The following is an 18266-nucleotide window of genomic DNA, read 5'->3' on the forward strand; positions in this document are numbered from 1 at the left end:
TGTTGGGGCATTCCCATTCGTGGAGATTTCGTATTGAAACCAATCTATCCAGAAAAGCTGACAAGTACAGTGCTTTTTGGCTTTTCAGCATAGATTGGCTTCATATGCAGACAAATTTTCTCACATTACCAGCATTCCCATTATCATGACCAACAGTCGACAATAATGTCTGTGAAGTTTTAGAGTGCGTCTTTCTGACGATATAGTGACCGAGGTAAGGCTCTTTAAAGTAGTAGGGCTAGGTGAAGTGGTTAATTGGCAAGATCCAGTAGTAAACGGCATACGACCCACCCCCGATATATATTAGATTTATCCGTCTAGAGGACCATCAGGTACAAAAAGCGGGACTGAACCTACACAACTGAATTGCGGACTGACACGTCGCCATTCTACATGGAATAAAGAGACGGATTTTGAAGCACAGGACACCGTAGACTATTTCTGATTGATTGAAAAAGATACTCGACTTAGACAGAACCATATTTGCACTATGCCAGACCATGTTTTGGCGAAATAAAAAGGTCCTACCATTCATGAAAACGCGGTAACAACAGGATGTTCAAAGACCAAAAAGTATACCATCCAAAGACGGACAAATTAGATCCGTTTTTAGAAACATGAGACAATAAAATCACCTCATAAAATACGTGTTACGGAAAAGCTACCAGAAGCCATCTTGTACAACATCCAGTACAGATGACTCTAGAAACGCGCTGGAGAAATTCAGAGTAGAAGTATGTTTATTTTTGGATGGACTATCTGGCCGCTTTTGGAGAGTGGTATCTTTCCCAGAGGATCGCGCGTTAGGTTATGAAAGAGTGGAAGCACCTTTGCAGATTCTCCGCAAATGTGGGGATGGCTTTCTTCGAAAGGTACCCTACTAGGAGATTACTATAGTCAGAAAGAAATATGGATCCGCTGGATGTCGTGCATCAAGGCTATTTACAAGGACAGAACTTAGCAGAATAACTAAAGACAGTAAGCAACAGAAAAGGTAAAATGTGAGACTGCGTGACGAACGACCACTGTGACGAAAAAATGAAATTTATGAAAACCAGTTGAGTTCTCAGAGGTTAAACGTTCTAATGAAAGCCCTGCGGTGAAGTGAAATGAGGGGGGAAACGTAAGTCAGGGAGGTAAGAAGGGAGGCTCAGGAAAGTAAGATACAACAGACTATCAAGGCTAATAATCGATAGCGACGAAATCGAATTTGGCTATTCCAACGATCGAATCGATTCAACTAAACCAGACGCTGTGGTTTGAAAGTAAGACAAACACTGAATGTTATTCAGACAGAACAGGAATAACTGCGTATAGTCAATAGATGGGCAATCCTCTCAGCACCACTCTGCCAAAGAAATGGTCACTGATAGAGAAATTCGCTTTCTACATGCATTCATTGGGCTCTCCTAAAATACCAGTCGCTTAGACTGAAGTAGATTCGCCAGTAATCCGAAAATCCAGGAAACTTCAAAATAGACAGGTTAGGGAATCCTAGCCATTTTCAACAACAGGACTCTCAAAATAGAGCAACTCCAAGTTCAAAACATAGTCCCCAGTCTGTAGCAGATTGCAGACAGTGTCTTAGGCCAGTGCTACTAGGTTCAATGTATCACTGAAACTGTTTCAACACAGGTTCAACAAGCAACTTACGTTCAGATGATAATTCTTAGGGTGCGGGACAAGTTATCTATAAGTCTCACCACAGAGCATATATCTGATCGGCTAAATAGAGTTTATGTATACCAAACCAACAAAAAAGTTTGGATGGATATCCTCCATCCAAACTCAGAGAATTGAATATATGAGTTCATTCAAGAAGGGGAACGCTCCGTTATGAGCATAAGGAGTTAAGTACCCGTTCAAATTCCCGAACCAGATTCACACAGATACAAACAATGTGCACATGTCGACTTCTCTGCTCCCTTGTAAAGGCCGAAGATTTCGACAAGTGCTCATCGAGTATCACGTGGTTGTTGGTTTGTTGGTCGGCACAAACCGAGGAGATGCCGTCACTGGTGGTTGGTTGTGTGACCCACCCGGAATCGGTTACTCACGGTCTCCGAAAACTTGGGTTATAACAACTACATTGTATTTTACGCTACACTACACTGTTCCACTACCCTGTGTTCTCACTTTAGACCTTCCATATGTTCAGTATACGAATATCACACCAACTAAGTTACATACGCACATAGGACCGCCTACTAGTACACCTGTCACGTGCCCAATGATCTGTGCTTAAATATCGTGACAGTCAATCTTGAGTATACGTCTTTGTTTTTCATTCGCAGACGATGCCGGCAACTTATATATCAAGCATCCACTAATATGCTATAGGTTTGTAACTACAAGTTGTTTAATAACATCCGTCTGGGCGAACGAATCCTCTTCAACGCAGACATACACACAGGTATGTCTACGCCCTTACATCTTTCCCTTGAAATATCATAATTCCACACCCACCTACTCTCGGGTTGATGGCCGCTGGTCTAAATACTGGAGATAGGCGTCTTTTTGATACACACTAAGTTGTAACACGAATAGATATAAAAATCGAATTCAGACGAGAATACCATGAGGTTACGAAACCAGCACCGCAACTGATGCAGCCTGCGTGAGAAACCTGGTGCTAGCGCAAGAACTACTCAGCACTAGAAATGAAAATATGATTCGTGATACCAAATATCACGTGAGAAAATGTTCCGAAACAACGCGTATTCTCAAGTGGATTGTTCAAGCTACGTGGCACGCAATCAGTAGCAGTGAATAGGCGTCTGGTGATCCAACTGAAGAAAACATTAAAAAACGGCCTAACTGTTGGCCACTAGCTTGATTTACCAACTGCACTAATTCAAAATAACGACGATAAAACAGAGGCCACAATGAAGTCCACTTGTGCATCTCCATTTGATACCGGAATCGGCAGTTCCGTTGTGTACCCCACAAGCATGAGTGCCGGTTCAATAAAATGGCCAAACGGAGGGACAGGCGAATTCAAAAGGGTCCACTAGGTTGAAAAGATCTCAAACATACCGCAGCTGTTTACAATTCCTGTAGACGTTGAGCTGCGAGTAAATAACCTTGTTTTCTTTGACGTCATTCAACTCATTGGGTCGTACACCTTGCTAAAGGCGCGCACACAGAGCGACTCAGTAGTCCATTCTCAATCACGATCGACCTACACATCATGAGTTCCACTTCACTGAAACACCCCATAGCTATATTCGGAGCGATTTCGGTGCATCGCCAAAAGAACCAGCAGTAACATTTACTGTCGCGTTGAGGATTCTGTGGTGGGAATGGTGGTGGTGTTTCTTCATCCACATGATCAAGTGCCCAAAAGATGGCCACTCGTTTACAAGGCATGCAATGTCTGCAGTCAGTCTATTCGAGGTTAGAAACAGTTTTCCTTTGAGCCGCGATGCAGTCTTTCATATGCAACTGCTTTCAGTTAGACTGTAATCCGTATTTACCTGCTGGAAACTTCTGACGATGGAGACTCAAGAAAGTAAACGAATAGACGTGAGACACACTGATTGTTAACCAACACGAGTTAAGAAGTCCCACCCATCAATACACGCCAAAAACATTCGGACAGTTTCCAACGAGAACAGAAATTGCCCACATCTGTGAACCCATATGGAACCTAGGAAACTCGTTTCACATATGTCGAGGTAAGAAAGAAAAGCATGGCAATGCGACAGCGACGAACCTAAAATCCTACAAATGACTGCGGATGTGCCACGCGGTAGTCGAGATAAGGGAAGCGACATGTAAGGCAAAAATAAGCTCGCAACCCGGAAGCTCTAGGGATGTGTGCCTTATCCTAGCCGTGAGAACAGCACAAAAACCGGGGATGTCGTGGAAATCAGCAATAATGCCCCGGATATAAATGATACCATTCTGATCTAGGTCAGTTGCCATAGCAGCGAGTAGGCAGGCTGCTGCGTGTATGGCTGGGGAAATCGATCTGGGGATTTGGTGGATAGCAATCGTTCGATGGATGTCGGACATGAACACAAACGAAATCGGAACAAGGGGAAAACAGACTTACTTGAAAATGCAGGATAATGATCCAGATTAATCCAAGAGTTAGTTTTGGATTACCATCAACAATTTCGTCAGCTCGTATGTTCACGATTCGAATCTGAAAGCAGAAAACATGGATAAACATGGACTAATTCAGTTCGTTGCAGCGAGAAGATGAGAATCGTGGAATCATTTCAGATTCTGAGGTGACAATGTACTAAGGAAGAAAGCTTATAAAAAAATATGGTGGACACATGGTCAGAGGTGGTGGCGCATCAGTGTACCAGATGTAGGTTCAAGCGATTGAGGCCTAGTAAGTGAAGTGCACCAGGAAGACAAGTTGTCAGAATACTCCCGTCCTCTATTTTCATTCCCCGATAAAGTGTCGTAATTGCAGACAACAAAGACGTGACCGTAGGTGAAATGCGAACGAATGTTGCATAGAAAGCCACCTTTACCGGGCTGTGGAACCGTGAGCTTGCCACTAAAAGGTATTTTCAGATGCTTACTTTCTTAATTTCATATGCACCAGTAGGACAGATAGCTTAGGGTGGTGAAACATTCCCAATCCCAGAGGATTAAAGTTATCTAGGTGTTGAGCATTGTTTCAAGGGTCAAGACGAAATAAAAACGCAACCCTACTGTAGGCAAGAACTATTTTCGTATTGTTAACAACTGGCATACACATCGTGTCTCTGGAGCGGATCAAAGTTTCAACTACCTTGTTCACAAACTTCGTAAATGGAAAGGGTGCAGTTCACATGATGTTAGGAACCAGTTTGAACCAGCTAACTCAGAAAGGCTTATCAAAAAAACAGGTACAATAAACAGACCTTGTTACTGGCATGAGGACATGAATGCAATGAAGAAAAAACGATCATACGTGCGAGACCTGAAATCGACAAGTTTTTCTGGACAAACACTGATAGTGTCCGAACTGTAAGCGCACTGCGCGAGTACGCGAGTGAACGTGCATTAATTTACAGTCCTGGTCAGGAGATTCAAAATAAAGGTCTTAGGGGATTTGAACAGAAGTGTAACGGGAAAATCCTCAGGGGGTGTTCCAGGCAGCGCATATAAGAGACTTGCCCAAAGAATTATCAATCACTTTGTGATAGCAGCGTGGTCAAGTGGTCAGCCTTTGGCGAATAACTGGGTTCCCTAAAAATAACCTTATAATATTAGTACACTACAAGCGTTGGCAAACCATAATCGTTTGAGGGCGCAGCTAGAAGCGACCATAACACAATTGTGATCTACCGAACCGAAATTTGTGGAAATAATTCACACGCCTGCCGATTCATCACTTTTTGCACGTCAGAAAAGCACCGGTAGCAGTGGAATCCCAGGTATAGTATGAATAAGACACATTGGAAACATGGCCAGTTACGATCACAAGAATTCAGTAAAACAACGTGTCGCCACAGGCAAGACTGTACACGAAGAAATCGCATAGGCAAATAAATGTTGCTTGACAGGATTAGAGGAATACCGCAAGCTGTGAAATTCACACAAACATCACCGGTGGCTTATTCACATCGGATTCAAACATGAGGCAAATCAAGCGACAATACGACGACAAGTGAAGGTTCTACCTGCCAGGCACAGCGAGAGAGTAACGGAAACAAAATCGTCCGACAGATTTACACGTAAACTGTCAATCTAGGAAAACGTTTGCTATATAAGTGTTCCGGAGGCGTCCTCGTTGCTTGGAAAATCACCTCTTTAACTACACCAGTATGAAGCCCCTTCTAGAAGCAGGACCTCTTCGGAGGAGATATTCAACAGTATTAACGGCATCATTAGAGATCACCGATGCTTCACTGCCGTACAGACACGTCAGTTTATCTGAATGGTCTGTAATGGAGAAAATGTAACAGAATGGGAAGCTTAGAGTTAAAATGTCCTTCCGATGAGGGGTTTGACTTTGGACAGGCATCTAACGGGATATCCTGAGACGCCTCAGTTTGACAAGCTTGGATGCTCTTGATACGAGGGCTACGAGGGTCTCTAGACCCGTTCAGAAGATAAGGTATTCTGAAACTGGACAGTCTTTAATTGAGGATTAAATAGTTGTCCATCAACCATGGCGATACGGTGCCAGCTGTGGAGAGGAGGAGATTACGTTGACAGCAATCCGGAACGTAGATATAGAAAGAAAGAAAGAGACTTACTCCACGGTATCTTAGGAAATTCAACACACGTTGGACATTCTGTATCCAGTGTAGACGGCTCTCAATAAATTCGAAACCCTACAAAACGGAGAAAGGTAATGAGTTTTACGGAAAACCAAAAATTCGAATTTGACAGAACGCTACTCAATGAAATTTGTGTCGCATCCGAAATATTTCTGGAGCTATCCCTGTGGGCAGGTGGAAGACCTGGATAAAACTGCTGGCCCTCGAATCCTAAAGAACGTTCACACATCACAAGAAGCTAACGTGAAAAAATCCTGTGAATTCAGCAATGCAGACAAGTTTTAAGGGGGCGGTGATAAGGTGATATTATGTACAAAACTCTACTGTAATAAAGGGAGGATGTGGTTGGAAGGGTACGTTAGTTCTTTTAGAGTTCAGGAAAGCGAGCGTAGTTTCGCCAGAGTTCTACTTTCGTATTTGTGAGAGCGTGTGCAGATCGAAGAAGATGCCCGTTTGAGGAACCTTACGCGGGGCCTTTAACACACAAGGCGGGGGGAGGTGACGCACGGAATTCACCATCCGTTGGGAACCGACGACTGAGGTCCAGTCAGTGCACCCTGCGGATGAAGGGTGCGGAGGAAGGGGTTCCCTGTGTAATCCTAGTTAAGAGTGCAGCGGAGGGTTTCATCTCATTCGAATCCTGGATGGCCGGGGCAAGAGTACTTAATGCGCCCTCCACGGGAGGTTTGAAATCAAAGTTTATTTAACTCCCTTAGACAATGGTCTAATCTGAAAGTCCTTGTTCGAAAATGTATCAAGTAAGTAAAGAGTGAAAAGAGGATCACAACGGCTGGAAACTCGAATACTGACCAATGTACAAAGAGATTATCGCCGGACTATCCACAGAGGGTTACACGCTATCGTTTGAACCATAGTCCACGTCTCATTTTGTAGTTTAAGAACTCTATGCAAATTCTACCGTATAAGAAAACAAAGTGGAAGTGTGCTTACCAATTGCACAAACCTTTCAGATCTGAAGGTCCAAACAGCACGCTAATCCAACAGTCCGAATCTCCACAGCGAACACCATCCAACATCATCCAACCTACTCTACTAGTGTACTTTTATCTCTAGTCAACGACACGTGCTACCGTCTTCATACACATAGCTATAAACATCCAAGGACAACACACAAAACTAGACTTGTCTGCTTTATCCTCATTCAGTATGAACTGTCCGTCAAGCCTATCGCAGCAAAAAATGTTTTCAACCCAGAGAGATGAAAGTCCGTCAACTCTGACACCACCATTTTTGTGTTTACGGGCACTTGTGGCACCAATGGACAAAATGAAGTCGGTGAGATGATCAAGTGAAACGATATTTATTCAGCAAGGTGGTTTGGACCATTGATCCACTAAATGTTGATAGACAAACACAAGCAGTCATACGCAAAGAACGGAAAGAGTTGAGCGGTTTGTGCCTAGAGGAAAGATGGTTAGGTTGGTTGGCTTGCTTGCGGGCAAGTATCCACCAAACTTTACACTGGGGGTTGGAGTTTTCCTTGGGGGAAGCAGACGGGAAGACACTTCGTTATAAATTAGCTGAGACAGGTAGACATGTTTTAGCGAGAGGAATGGGAATGACAACAAAAGGTGGTGGTAACGTAGCTGGAAAACTGGGTTTCTGATCGTTACTCCGTCACGGAGTTTTCGCCAGCTCAACGACCTCCGCCTGTTGTTTTGTGAATATCAGCTGTGAACACGATAGATGCACAACTTGGGACAAAATAAAACGTGAAATCTGGACCTCAATTTCTGAGACATAATCAGCCAATGTCCAATAGTGATAAGTACTGTATAGCTATCTCATTTTTGATGAAAAATCTCGGTAGCAAAAACCCAGAATTTCGGGTGAGATTCGAATCGCTAACCTCAGAGTAGTCATCATCATCATCATCATCGACAGCAGAAATCAGTGCTCAACACCGATGCTTCACTGCCGTACAGACAGAGTAGGCGAACAGTCCTAATCTGAGCTACCAGTGGCCAATGAGCGTTGAGACCAATTTGCGTCACCACGTGATATGTTGAGTAATTATTCCTCAGATGAAAACCCACAAGGATTGCCCAGGTGTTTTTCTTCGGGAAGTGTTCAATTACTTCATGAAAATTTGCGGTGTTGATACTTACAGATGACACAGACAACAATGCACTACAAAGCACTGCCAGCGACATTCATAGCGAAGTCACGTTCTGAAACGAGATACCATAGGCTACCGTGACAAGGAGCACGCCCATACAGTCGACAACACAGGTAAGACCGGTGCGTATAAATAAACCTTCACGTTTGCGTGTCTACAAGCGTGTCCGAGATCCAAAATGGGCAAGAGAATCGCCCGTATGCGGAAATAAACATGTGCTGTTACTCCTTTGGTAATTCTTTTCCAGGTACTGGGGCTTGACAGGCTCATACATTGTGTCAGGTCTCAGGTGACTGAAATCCTAAGACTCGTTTGTCGATATCGAGGAAAGTCAGACCACTGATGAGTAATCCAAAAGGTCACCTGGCGTTCGAATTCCGTGCGGTGGGTGTGGTCAAGTGAGAGTTTGATTTGTTACAGTTTGGGGTTTGGGAAAAAACAGATATGGTCTGGAAGAAAATTTCCGTGATGAAAAACAAGCGCCCTCCGTCATGCGAACAGGAAATTACAAGTACGGTATTTAAGAAAGGATTGGTTCTAGCCCCTAACTGATTAATGCTTTTCGTGCAAACTATGACCTATTGCACGTGTAAGGTTTATGTTCAGACTGAAGGTAGACGTCGTTTACAGTGAATCATTATATTGTGTTTGTTCGTTGAAATTGTGACTGTATCAGTTAACTTCAGTAACGTAAGGACCCACTCACTGATAGTTACTCTTTGAGTCGTGCGATTTGCGACCATGCCGCAATACAAATGGCTGCAATCTTGACCCATATGTTCGTAGGGGGGAGATGTAACGTAGAGGCCAAACTGTTAGCGCCAGTCCGTCAGTTAATGACACTGATGCGGCCCCACTCCAGTGCGATGTTCTTAACACTAAGTTGCGAGTATTAAGGGGAATCCTCGAAGCGACTTCCACATCCGCTCGCGCCTTAACCGGTGAGCTATTGCGAGTTCGGGAAAATTAAGAATAGACATTCTGGTTTCCAAAGTTGGGTTGGTCGAAGAAACTAATCTTTGGAAGTGATCACGTGTACACCTTTGCTCACTTGACTAGGAAGCACCAATTTTCGGAAAAATAACGTAAGCTGTGTGATAAGTAAGGCGATCTAATAATTTCTGTCACGCAGTATGTGGCTGATGTTTCCAGACAAGTTGCAGTTGCATGGCGCTTCCAATCAATCAATATTGTGTGCAAAGATAAAATATAGAGAGCAAGATCGTAACGTCACCCACTGGTTTTGGTGCTTCAGTGACTACTTCAAAACAAGGAGTTCCACCGATCCGATTCCTCTCCTGCGGGATCGACCCGAAGAAAAGCTTGGAAACCAAATTTTGCAAACAGAAAATGCAATTAGAATTCAGGAAGCATGAACTCACTAATAGTTCGTTGGTTAGACTTTCGAGTAGCCGGACCAGGAGATAGCCGTTGCGCAGATCAACAAATAGGTCATGCACCCAACAATTGCGCTGTGATGAAGGAGAACGGATAGATGTAGCTTGAACGATGGAAACGAAAATTTTGACCGGGAAGAGAAACAATCCAACGGGATGAAAATTTATGCGAAACTGGCAAATAGGGGATACCAGTAGGCGGCTGGATGCGAATAATCGGATCAGATCGATGCACAGTGGAAAAAGAGTGAATACGAAACACATGTGGTTAATTGGAACTTTCCATTCGTGTGGGGGACGAATCGATCGGTTGACAGTTTGCAATCGCACGCAAAGTAGAACATGTGCCACAAAATGGAAAACGAATAAGCAGTTGCAGACAAAGAAAAACCTAACTCTGCCTCTAACACCGGATCTCAGTGAGGGATGGCGCTGAAACATTGCAGGATAGGAAAAAGCGAAGACATTTGAATGAAAAGACGCCAAATAATCGTGATTCTAAACTGGAGAGGAAACCCATTCCGTCATTTAGAATCCTTGGTTCAGGTCAAGCATGATTTCTGTCCGCCAGAAAAACGCTTCGGTCCAACTACTGAGGGTCCATATTTTAATCAATGTAACTCACATCACGATGTAAACGTCTATACGCCTCGAGTAACTTTCCTTAGATAGCCAACAGCGTATAGGTGTTTGATATTTGGTCGAAATATACGGAAATATGTTTCGATTCCACTGATGAACGATTGATTTCGCATCGTTCTACATCAACCATATATAAAACAACTGAACCTAGGAGTTAACATGCACATTAAGTAGGCTAAACTGCCCCATGGTATGTGGGTCGGCTACACTTCTGTCCTAATTTTACGGTGTACACCGCTTACACAGGGAAATTTTTATAGTACCGTACATGTTTCTGAAGAAGACCCAAGTACGATAAATACATACAATATTACGCGGTACTCATGTGCTGCTAAAAGTTCTGTCCCGAAAACGGTTCGTCACACACACACACACCAGCAAGAAACTTGCATCGATAGTAACCTATGAACAGTCATCTATCAAAGTGATGGAATTAATGCTCGTATCAACAAGTCCCCACAAATGATCACACACAGAACAAATGAGAGCAAATTTATTACTGTTAACAGTCGGTAGAGGTACGATACCTACTTAACTGACAGCAATACTATACCACGTGGTGCACTCATCGGAGGAATCAAGAATCGATCCTTTTATGTGCGCGAACTGACATACTCTACGCAGTCAAAAGTCCCCATTCCGACTAACTTCGCTACTCATACAGTGACCTGTACTCTACAAAACCCACGTTAGCGCACTCGTTATCGAGGCACCATCAATCAAACACCTTGCAGTTAGCAGCCAGTTAATTTCCAGCTTGATGAGGATGAGCATTTTGAGGTCCAGTTAATGCGGATTCTTGTGGAAGTTTAGCGTTAAAAACAACTACCACTTGTCACCTTTTTCATACAGGGTATCATTTAATTGGCTGTACGGAAGCGGAGCACTAGTGTCCTATACTAATGTTGCCATCAGCGACGATGACCATGACATTGATGGAGATCAAAACAGGGGTGTCCAAGATTTATCGCTCGCATGTGCGGGTCTGAAATCCAGAAATACTAGTTCTCACATCGCGAATAGGCATTTCTCTAACCTCTAAACTGTGTGGACGTATTACTGATGGCATCTCCCACCCTTATCAGTATAACCTGTTGGCAGCTAAGGCTACATCAGACGAACAATTATACGTCCACACTTCCCTGTATCTAACAAATAATGAAACCAAGGGGGAAGAGATTTTAGGAAGGATTCTCATTTGAACAATCTTTTTGTATACTTTTTATGGCCCCAACTGTAGCTGGATTTACTTTTTCAGCTTTCATAAAGAGGATTCGCTGATATCCGGACATAAGAAAATCGTTCAGCTATAGCATCCTTTCGGTGCCTAGCTGTCATGCCACCCAAAGGAAGCACGAGGGCTGGGATACTACCGGGCTGCCCAAGCCCAGATAGGGGAAGTCGAGAGACGAAGGTCAGGTTCGAACCACGGGCCTTCCGGTTAGTTAATTCGCGCTCTAACCACTGAGCCATTTCGCCCCCGACATAACAAGAGGATCTATACCAAACCTTTACTAGCCCATAATTAGTAGAGCAGTCATAACCGATTTCAAAATGGTCATATATGCACGAATCCCAGGTTAATTGTGCGCCCCAACCAGCGAGAGGATCAGGAGTTTAACCGAAGGCATCACGATGTCATAATTTTGAATCCATTGGGTTGTGTGTCTCCATTCACAAGCAGTCATGTTGAATAACTTGGTTACATAATCGGCCAACAAGCCATCGTGGTGGTAAGAATCAAACATCGCGTGTAATAAAGCATAACGCAACAAAATACCTCAGATAAAAAAATACATCCAAAATTCAACCACAGCCATGCTAGGTTGTGATTGGAAAACAGGGATAAACATCCTTGTGTGGACCATTCAATGAAGCCAGACACATCTAGGTACGTGCGAATAATTAGTGACGGCATGCCTGCGCGTCAGAATATAGCTGAGAAAGGACATCAAACACACATCAAAACAAGTTCATAATTTTCTTCCGCCTACGCAAAAGAACGAAGGGTGGATCGATCGAACTGGTGAATGTGCTGCATGACTGCAGCACATGCGAAATAGGAAACAGTATCAACTCGCTAGATCGTCTGAGTGGAACCAGAAAGTGTGCAATAAGGCCCAGCTGGTTACGAGGTACTGGATGTTGGACAACGTGCGACAGCAACACCAGCAGAAAAGACAAACCTCAAATGTTATGGAAGGACTTGTTTCATGTGCAAACTAAGGAGGCAGGGTATAGCAGCGCACTTCAGACACACACATACAGGCGAGAAACCGTTTACTAACTGGAGGAACTTTGAAAAACAAGCCAAAAGTTTGGAATTGATAAGTCCGCCCAAACTGTCGATACGGAGAGAATAGGGCATTCTGCTTAGTATGACGGGAATGTATTCGTGTATCAGAGCGATATCGTCGTTATCTCATCCAGATAATGTTGAGTTCAAATCAGAATAAACATGACTGCATTGCGGAAAAGTGCTCTGCTTGTGGAAGTCTTCGGTAGACCCACCCCTTATACGACCAACCATAGCGATAGCCGAACACAAGTTGGAAAACCTGCTCAAACACATAATTGAGACATTAGTTTTTCAGCTAACTGACTGATTTTATTGTTCTTTGCGAAAAAGTATACCAAAAATGGGGCAGACATGGTATCTATTCACTCCCTATGTCCCACTACCCAGAAAACAACAACAGCATCAACACAAGTTAAGCTTTCCGTCAGATGAAATTCGCCCAGATCCCGGGGAATTCGGATTCTTCACTTCAATTAAACCGCTAAGATACTTCTACGAGAGTGGCTCTAAGTGGAGACGTCTCCTCAGGATAGTCCCGAATGAGTATTCCCCCCCCCCAGAATTGTTAGGCAATTTCCTGTCTCTGGAAAACGCAGTAAATCACCCCAAAACGTCCAAGATTCTGTTCCACACCAGGCAGTGTTACCCCAACCCCTACCCGGTTTCACATCCAGAATCCTACTCTTAACACTGGAGAAGTGATTAACTTGCAGTGAATAACAATCAGCTTCAGTCCCTCCTTTAACTCCTCCAGTGGAACACTGATAAACACGTGCTTAGCGCAGCACACTAACACATCACTGACTGGGTTTAATGACCGATAAGCTGTACACAGATGAAGGCATAATCATACTTGACAACAAACTAGTAGAAAATAATGGTGCCTTACTGCTGTACAATGAAGAATAACATCACCCAACATGGGCCCAGTGTGCAAAAACCGACAATTATTAGCTATGTATTCTAGCTAGGAAGTGATAGCATGCTCGCAAATCGGATCGGTTAAATGTCATATCCTGTAGGCGGTTTGATCACATGAGCCCAGCCCGGAAGACGGAACTTCCCAGCGCCCCCTATTTGACTGCAACCAAGCCAGCTTCGCGTTGCGATACCATGGTCTCTTACTTGCGAAAGTTTCGGCAGAGAACATTTCGAGTAGAAAACAATGCCTACTTCCATAAGTCCCAACCGTGCTGACCAAAAATAAAGTTTTTCACAAAGGGAACTACTCACAACGTTGCTGAAAACTCTTCGACAGCCCAAGACCGGTTTCGACCTTCTTGGGCGAAAACGGTCCAATTTGGGCTCAAGTAGAACATAAGGCTGACGGAAACTCGGGGACTGCGCCTACCTGATGAGCCCCAAGGAAGGTGAAACCGGTCGTGGGTTGTCGGAGAGTTTTCAGCAACCTTGTGAGTAGTTTCCTTTACGAAAATATACTGCGATATCTTGAATATCGTACCAACTGAATCATGAGGCGACCTGTGCGCAGCACATTCAGTTGTAGAATATCATAAACGAGAGATTCAGTTGAGTCTCGTGAAAACCAAATTGATTTGTAAATGAGTGTATTTCTCGAAAAATAAGCCTTAAGATAGGACTTAACATGAATGGGGAACTTCAGTAAGGGTGTTTTTTTTAAGAAAATAAGGTGGAGTGGGTGATATCAGGGCAACATTCAGTTTACCAAATAACCAAAGCAGTCCGCCTTGAGGTCTACTGGTTGAACAACCTGTTGAATGGCTCCCTGTAGAACATAAAACTCGACCAACCTGACTCAGCTTTTGTGTCAAAAGCGAACTTTTGCCCAGCAACTAATCTACCTTCCTGAAACCCAAACCTGACTTCAAAACTGAGGGTATTCAGCGTCAACTGAACTATATTTTTAAAGTGCGACACATTTTCTGAATGAACTTTTCGTACAATTTTCCAACGACCCGGTGCCCTGATGTTAGATCCTATACAATACCTGCGAAGGGAGACTATTACCCAAGGGAGTCCAAAAAGCCATTTTCCCAGTGGTGGCGTTTCCTCTAGAGTTACTGTATCTACAAGTATAACGATAGAAAATAATTCGAATCTACGAAAGTGAGGACACCTACTGGGCGGAAAATAGAGTGATGCACGATGAAGGAAAAAGCAAACTAAATGATGAACTGCCCTGATACCGCATTTTTATCGTCCTCAAGAACTAATCCTACGGTCGGTTGACCAAAGCTGATCAATCTATGTATTAGTTCACTGACCGATTATATGTGGTACCGCTGCGTGGACACGCTATGCCGCCTGAGTCAGGTTCACAGAAACGCTCCATCATATTGCGATACGACACGCCATTGGTTCACAAAACACAAGCAATATTATTTATGCATCCGAAAGTATTTAGTTTTATGAGCGGGAAAACGCCGAAAATATGGATGTGATAAGAAACCTTCGATAACTAAGCGTCGTGGTGCCAATTTCTGAAAGTACTGTCCAAAGAACAACGATAGTTGTGATCCTTTTGGTTGTAACATAACCGAGAATGAACAACCACAACGTTTTGTCTGATGCCCGTAAGTGGGTTGCAAATGAGTGCACAACGGCAGCTTGCGACATCCCCGGTCATAGCATCTCTCCGGTTTAAATGATTGAGGACGTAGCAAGCCAGGAAACCTATCAAGAATGGGAATGCGGAGAAGGAACAACTGACATGCCTGAGGAACTTAAGGTAAGCTCGTTAAGAGTGTCTAAATTAAGTATTCGAAGCACGATGGTTGGGGGTAAATTACGAACAAAAATCGCAGTTATGACTACCAGTATTCATCTTCATTTTTTATTGTATGAAGGGTGACATCAAACAATGAAGTATACATGCCTATCGGTCAAACTTTCGAGTGGTCAGTGAACCATTCGGAGTAAACAGTCAAGCGGAAACAAAAAGTGGCACACCACCTTAGCTGTAAAGAAATGCTCATGTAGACAAACACGAGCACCCACTAATCATTGGTTTGACGTTGCAGCGATTACCAACAGCGGTAAGCAGAATTATGTACAACACTTCATTATTGTCACAACCAGTGGTAGGTCTTTTCAATGTGCGACAAATTTTACATGCTGGTGAAAGCTTTTGTTTTACCATCGCCTGAACAGCGTTTGTTCTAACTCATCATCGCAATGATCCGAAAAATGCAGATGCTCTTCAACAACATTCAGTCAATGTCCCCACATCTGGTCGGTGGCAAAGGCAGTTATCGATTGCCAGAAACCAAACGCGTTTTTTGTGAGTGGGAACACATAGTCGTACTGACCCGTCACTGACAGCTACAATATGTCGGTAAAAGGCATACACGGATTAATAAAAAAATGTAGTAGCACATGTTTTGTCTCGGCTGATTGTGCTAACCATCACAGCGAGCACTACATCAGTTATACAGCTATACCAGTTCACTATAAGAAAACCACGAGGGAAGGGAGCTTTGCTGAAGAAAACGGAGGGGTACGGGTTTGAAACAAAATGTCCTGCAACCTAAAAACGATCAAGAATATGGTGTCTTAACTTTTGAAAAGCGGTTGGATAAACGTACCTGGGGATCACGTCATAATAAGATACAACCAACAAGACTGAACAAGCACTGTTCGGTAACCCTACCCAACAAAGAGAGCGTTCAGCTGTAGCACCCTTCCGGTGCCTAGCTGCCATGCCACCCAATGGAAGCACGAGGACTAGGATACCGCAAAGTTGCCCAAGCTTAGACAGGGAATATTGAGATGGAGAGGTCGAACCACGAACATTCCGGTCAGTAAATTCGCGCTCTAACTACTGAGCCATCTTGCTCAGCGCCAGCCCAACTCAAAGCGACAGACAAACTCCAACTAGGTGACTCGGTTGAGTAAGGGTATGCTTGCTGTTGAGATCGATAGCGTATCCCACTGTCCAGTAGTGTGTCTAACCACGTACAGGGAACCCAGTGAACCCCAACTGGGAAGGCACGACGGCCTCATGAGGTGCAAGGATTCCACAGCACACAGCAGTGCATTAAAGGTAATGGCAACAGTGCATTTGCTGAAACCAATGTAACCAGCTTTTCACTCACCTTAGACAAGTGATGATTAATCCAGTTAGTAAATGCTTTTTTCTGTATTGCATCCCGACGGTCTTTGAATAACAAAAAAAGAGACAAAGAATAAAAAGCTAATAAATGACTAAAAGAGGATCACATGCGAAACAGTATAAAAAGTCAAATATGTCGTGTATTCCCTTTCGTAAGAGCTAATGCCACATTGAAACCTTGTTTGAAACCTATTAAAAACACATCCAAGCTGCATTGGTAGAGAAATTGTCGAGTTACTTGAGTAAACGTAAGATTATGCGACGCAGCACCCTATTCCCTTCAACAAAGAATGTGACTGAAAAGGTTTATCGTCTACCATGTAAGATTTCTCTATCCTAAAGTTTCCACACTTCAATGATAAGCAAGCTGAAAGAACAGTAATCTAAAACCGATTTTTGACAAGACGAAAAAATTCCAGTTTCAAGTGAGTTCGTGGTTGGTTTGCGTGCATAATCCGAATAGAAGAGTTGAGGAAAACTGCGACAGAACCGGACCGAGAGGGTTCCCACATCAATCGAAATTATTTCCAGTCACTATCCTGTACATCCGAGATAGGCTGCTATCTGATTATGTGTGATAAGCAGAACCAGAGCCAGATATGTTATTGACAGATGATAAAACCCTACGCAGCCATGACAAGTGACATCCACTTCGACCTTCACGAAGCTGATCGGTACTGCATACGCTGGAGCTAGAACCACGTACCAGTGCCCGACTGAAAATCCCGCTCTGACACAGTACTCCATTATACGAAGTCCCCTGCAGGGCCACTTTAAGCAGACTATTGGTCAGATTGCTGGCTCTGCCTAATGACAATCTTCCCAGAAGGATAACAACAGTACTACAAGGGTGAAGTTGTTGTCCGTGAAAACCTAATTCCACTTTTAACTGCGGTTTTCACCCCGCTAAGTATAGATAACCTAGACTGAATGATTGATAGCTCATTGACAATTGTTTTCATGTTCACATTATGACTACTGAGCTTTCGAGTAAGAAACTTGGTGTGTATTGTATCCGTGAAAATTGAACATTAACCAATCCCAATGTCGTTTTGCATGCAGCCGTAAGAATGCCTCAGAAGTGTCATCACCGAAAAGTGTCTTGAGATAAACATACCGAAGGAGGAGAGATCAGAATCGTAATTAATTCCAGAGCGAGAAACTTCATTTGACTGAACTGTTGTGAGCAGCCGCCTACTTGCTGTTACGTTGTTCACTAAGACAAGAGTTACAACTACCCAAGAAACTCAACTCGTTCACGTATCAGGTTACACTACAACGGAGGGTAAATAAGGGTCCTTTGAAGATGAATTCGAAAAACTGTACTGAAAAATAAATCTCAACTATTTCATTTTGGTTGGAGATATGAATGCTCAAATTATCTGGAGTCCCCCAAGGACGAGCGATTGTTTGCAATTCTCTGTCGACGCACAACGCATAGATAATAGTGTCCGGTAGCTGAACC

At 43.5% G+C, this 18266-nt stretch overlaps 1 protein-coding gene across 1 annotated transcript in view; it reads right to left on the bottom strand.

Moving 5' to 3' along the window:
- Positions 1-18266, bottom strand: part of T265_14174 (hypothetical protein) — a gene marked incomplete at both ends in the record, with an annotated part of 81065 nt that overhangs the window by 59449 nt on the left and 3350 nt on the right. The window contains 4 exons of the mRNA XM_009172382.1: positions 4058-4150; positions 6207-6284; positions 9753-9842; positions 16785-16846. Of these exons, the coding sequence (XP_009170646.1) occupies positions 4058-4150; positions 6207-6284; positions 9753-9842; positions 16785-16846 (323 nt within the window). The remainder of the gene's footprint in view (positions 1-4057; positions 4151-6206; positions 6285-9752; positions 9843-16784; positions 16847-18266) is intronic.

Source organism: Opisthorchis viverrini, assembly GCF_000715545.1.
Source record: "Opisthorchis viverrini unplaced genomic scaffold opera_v5_154, whole genome shotgun sequence".
NCBI lineage: Eukaryota > Metazoa > Platyhelminthes > Trematoda > Opisthorchiida > Opisthorchiidae > Opisthorchis > Opisthorchis viverrini.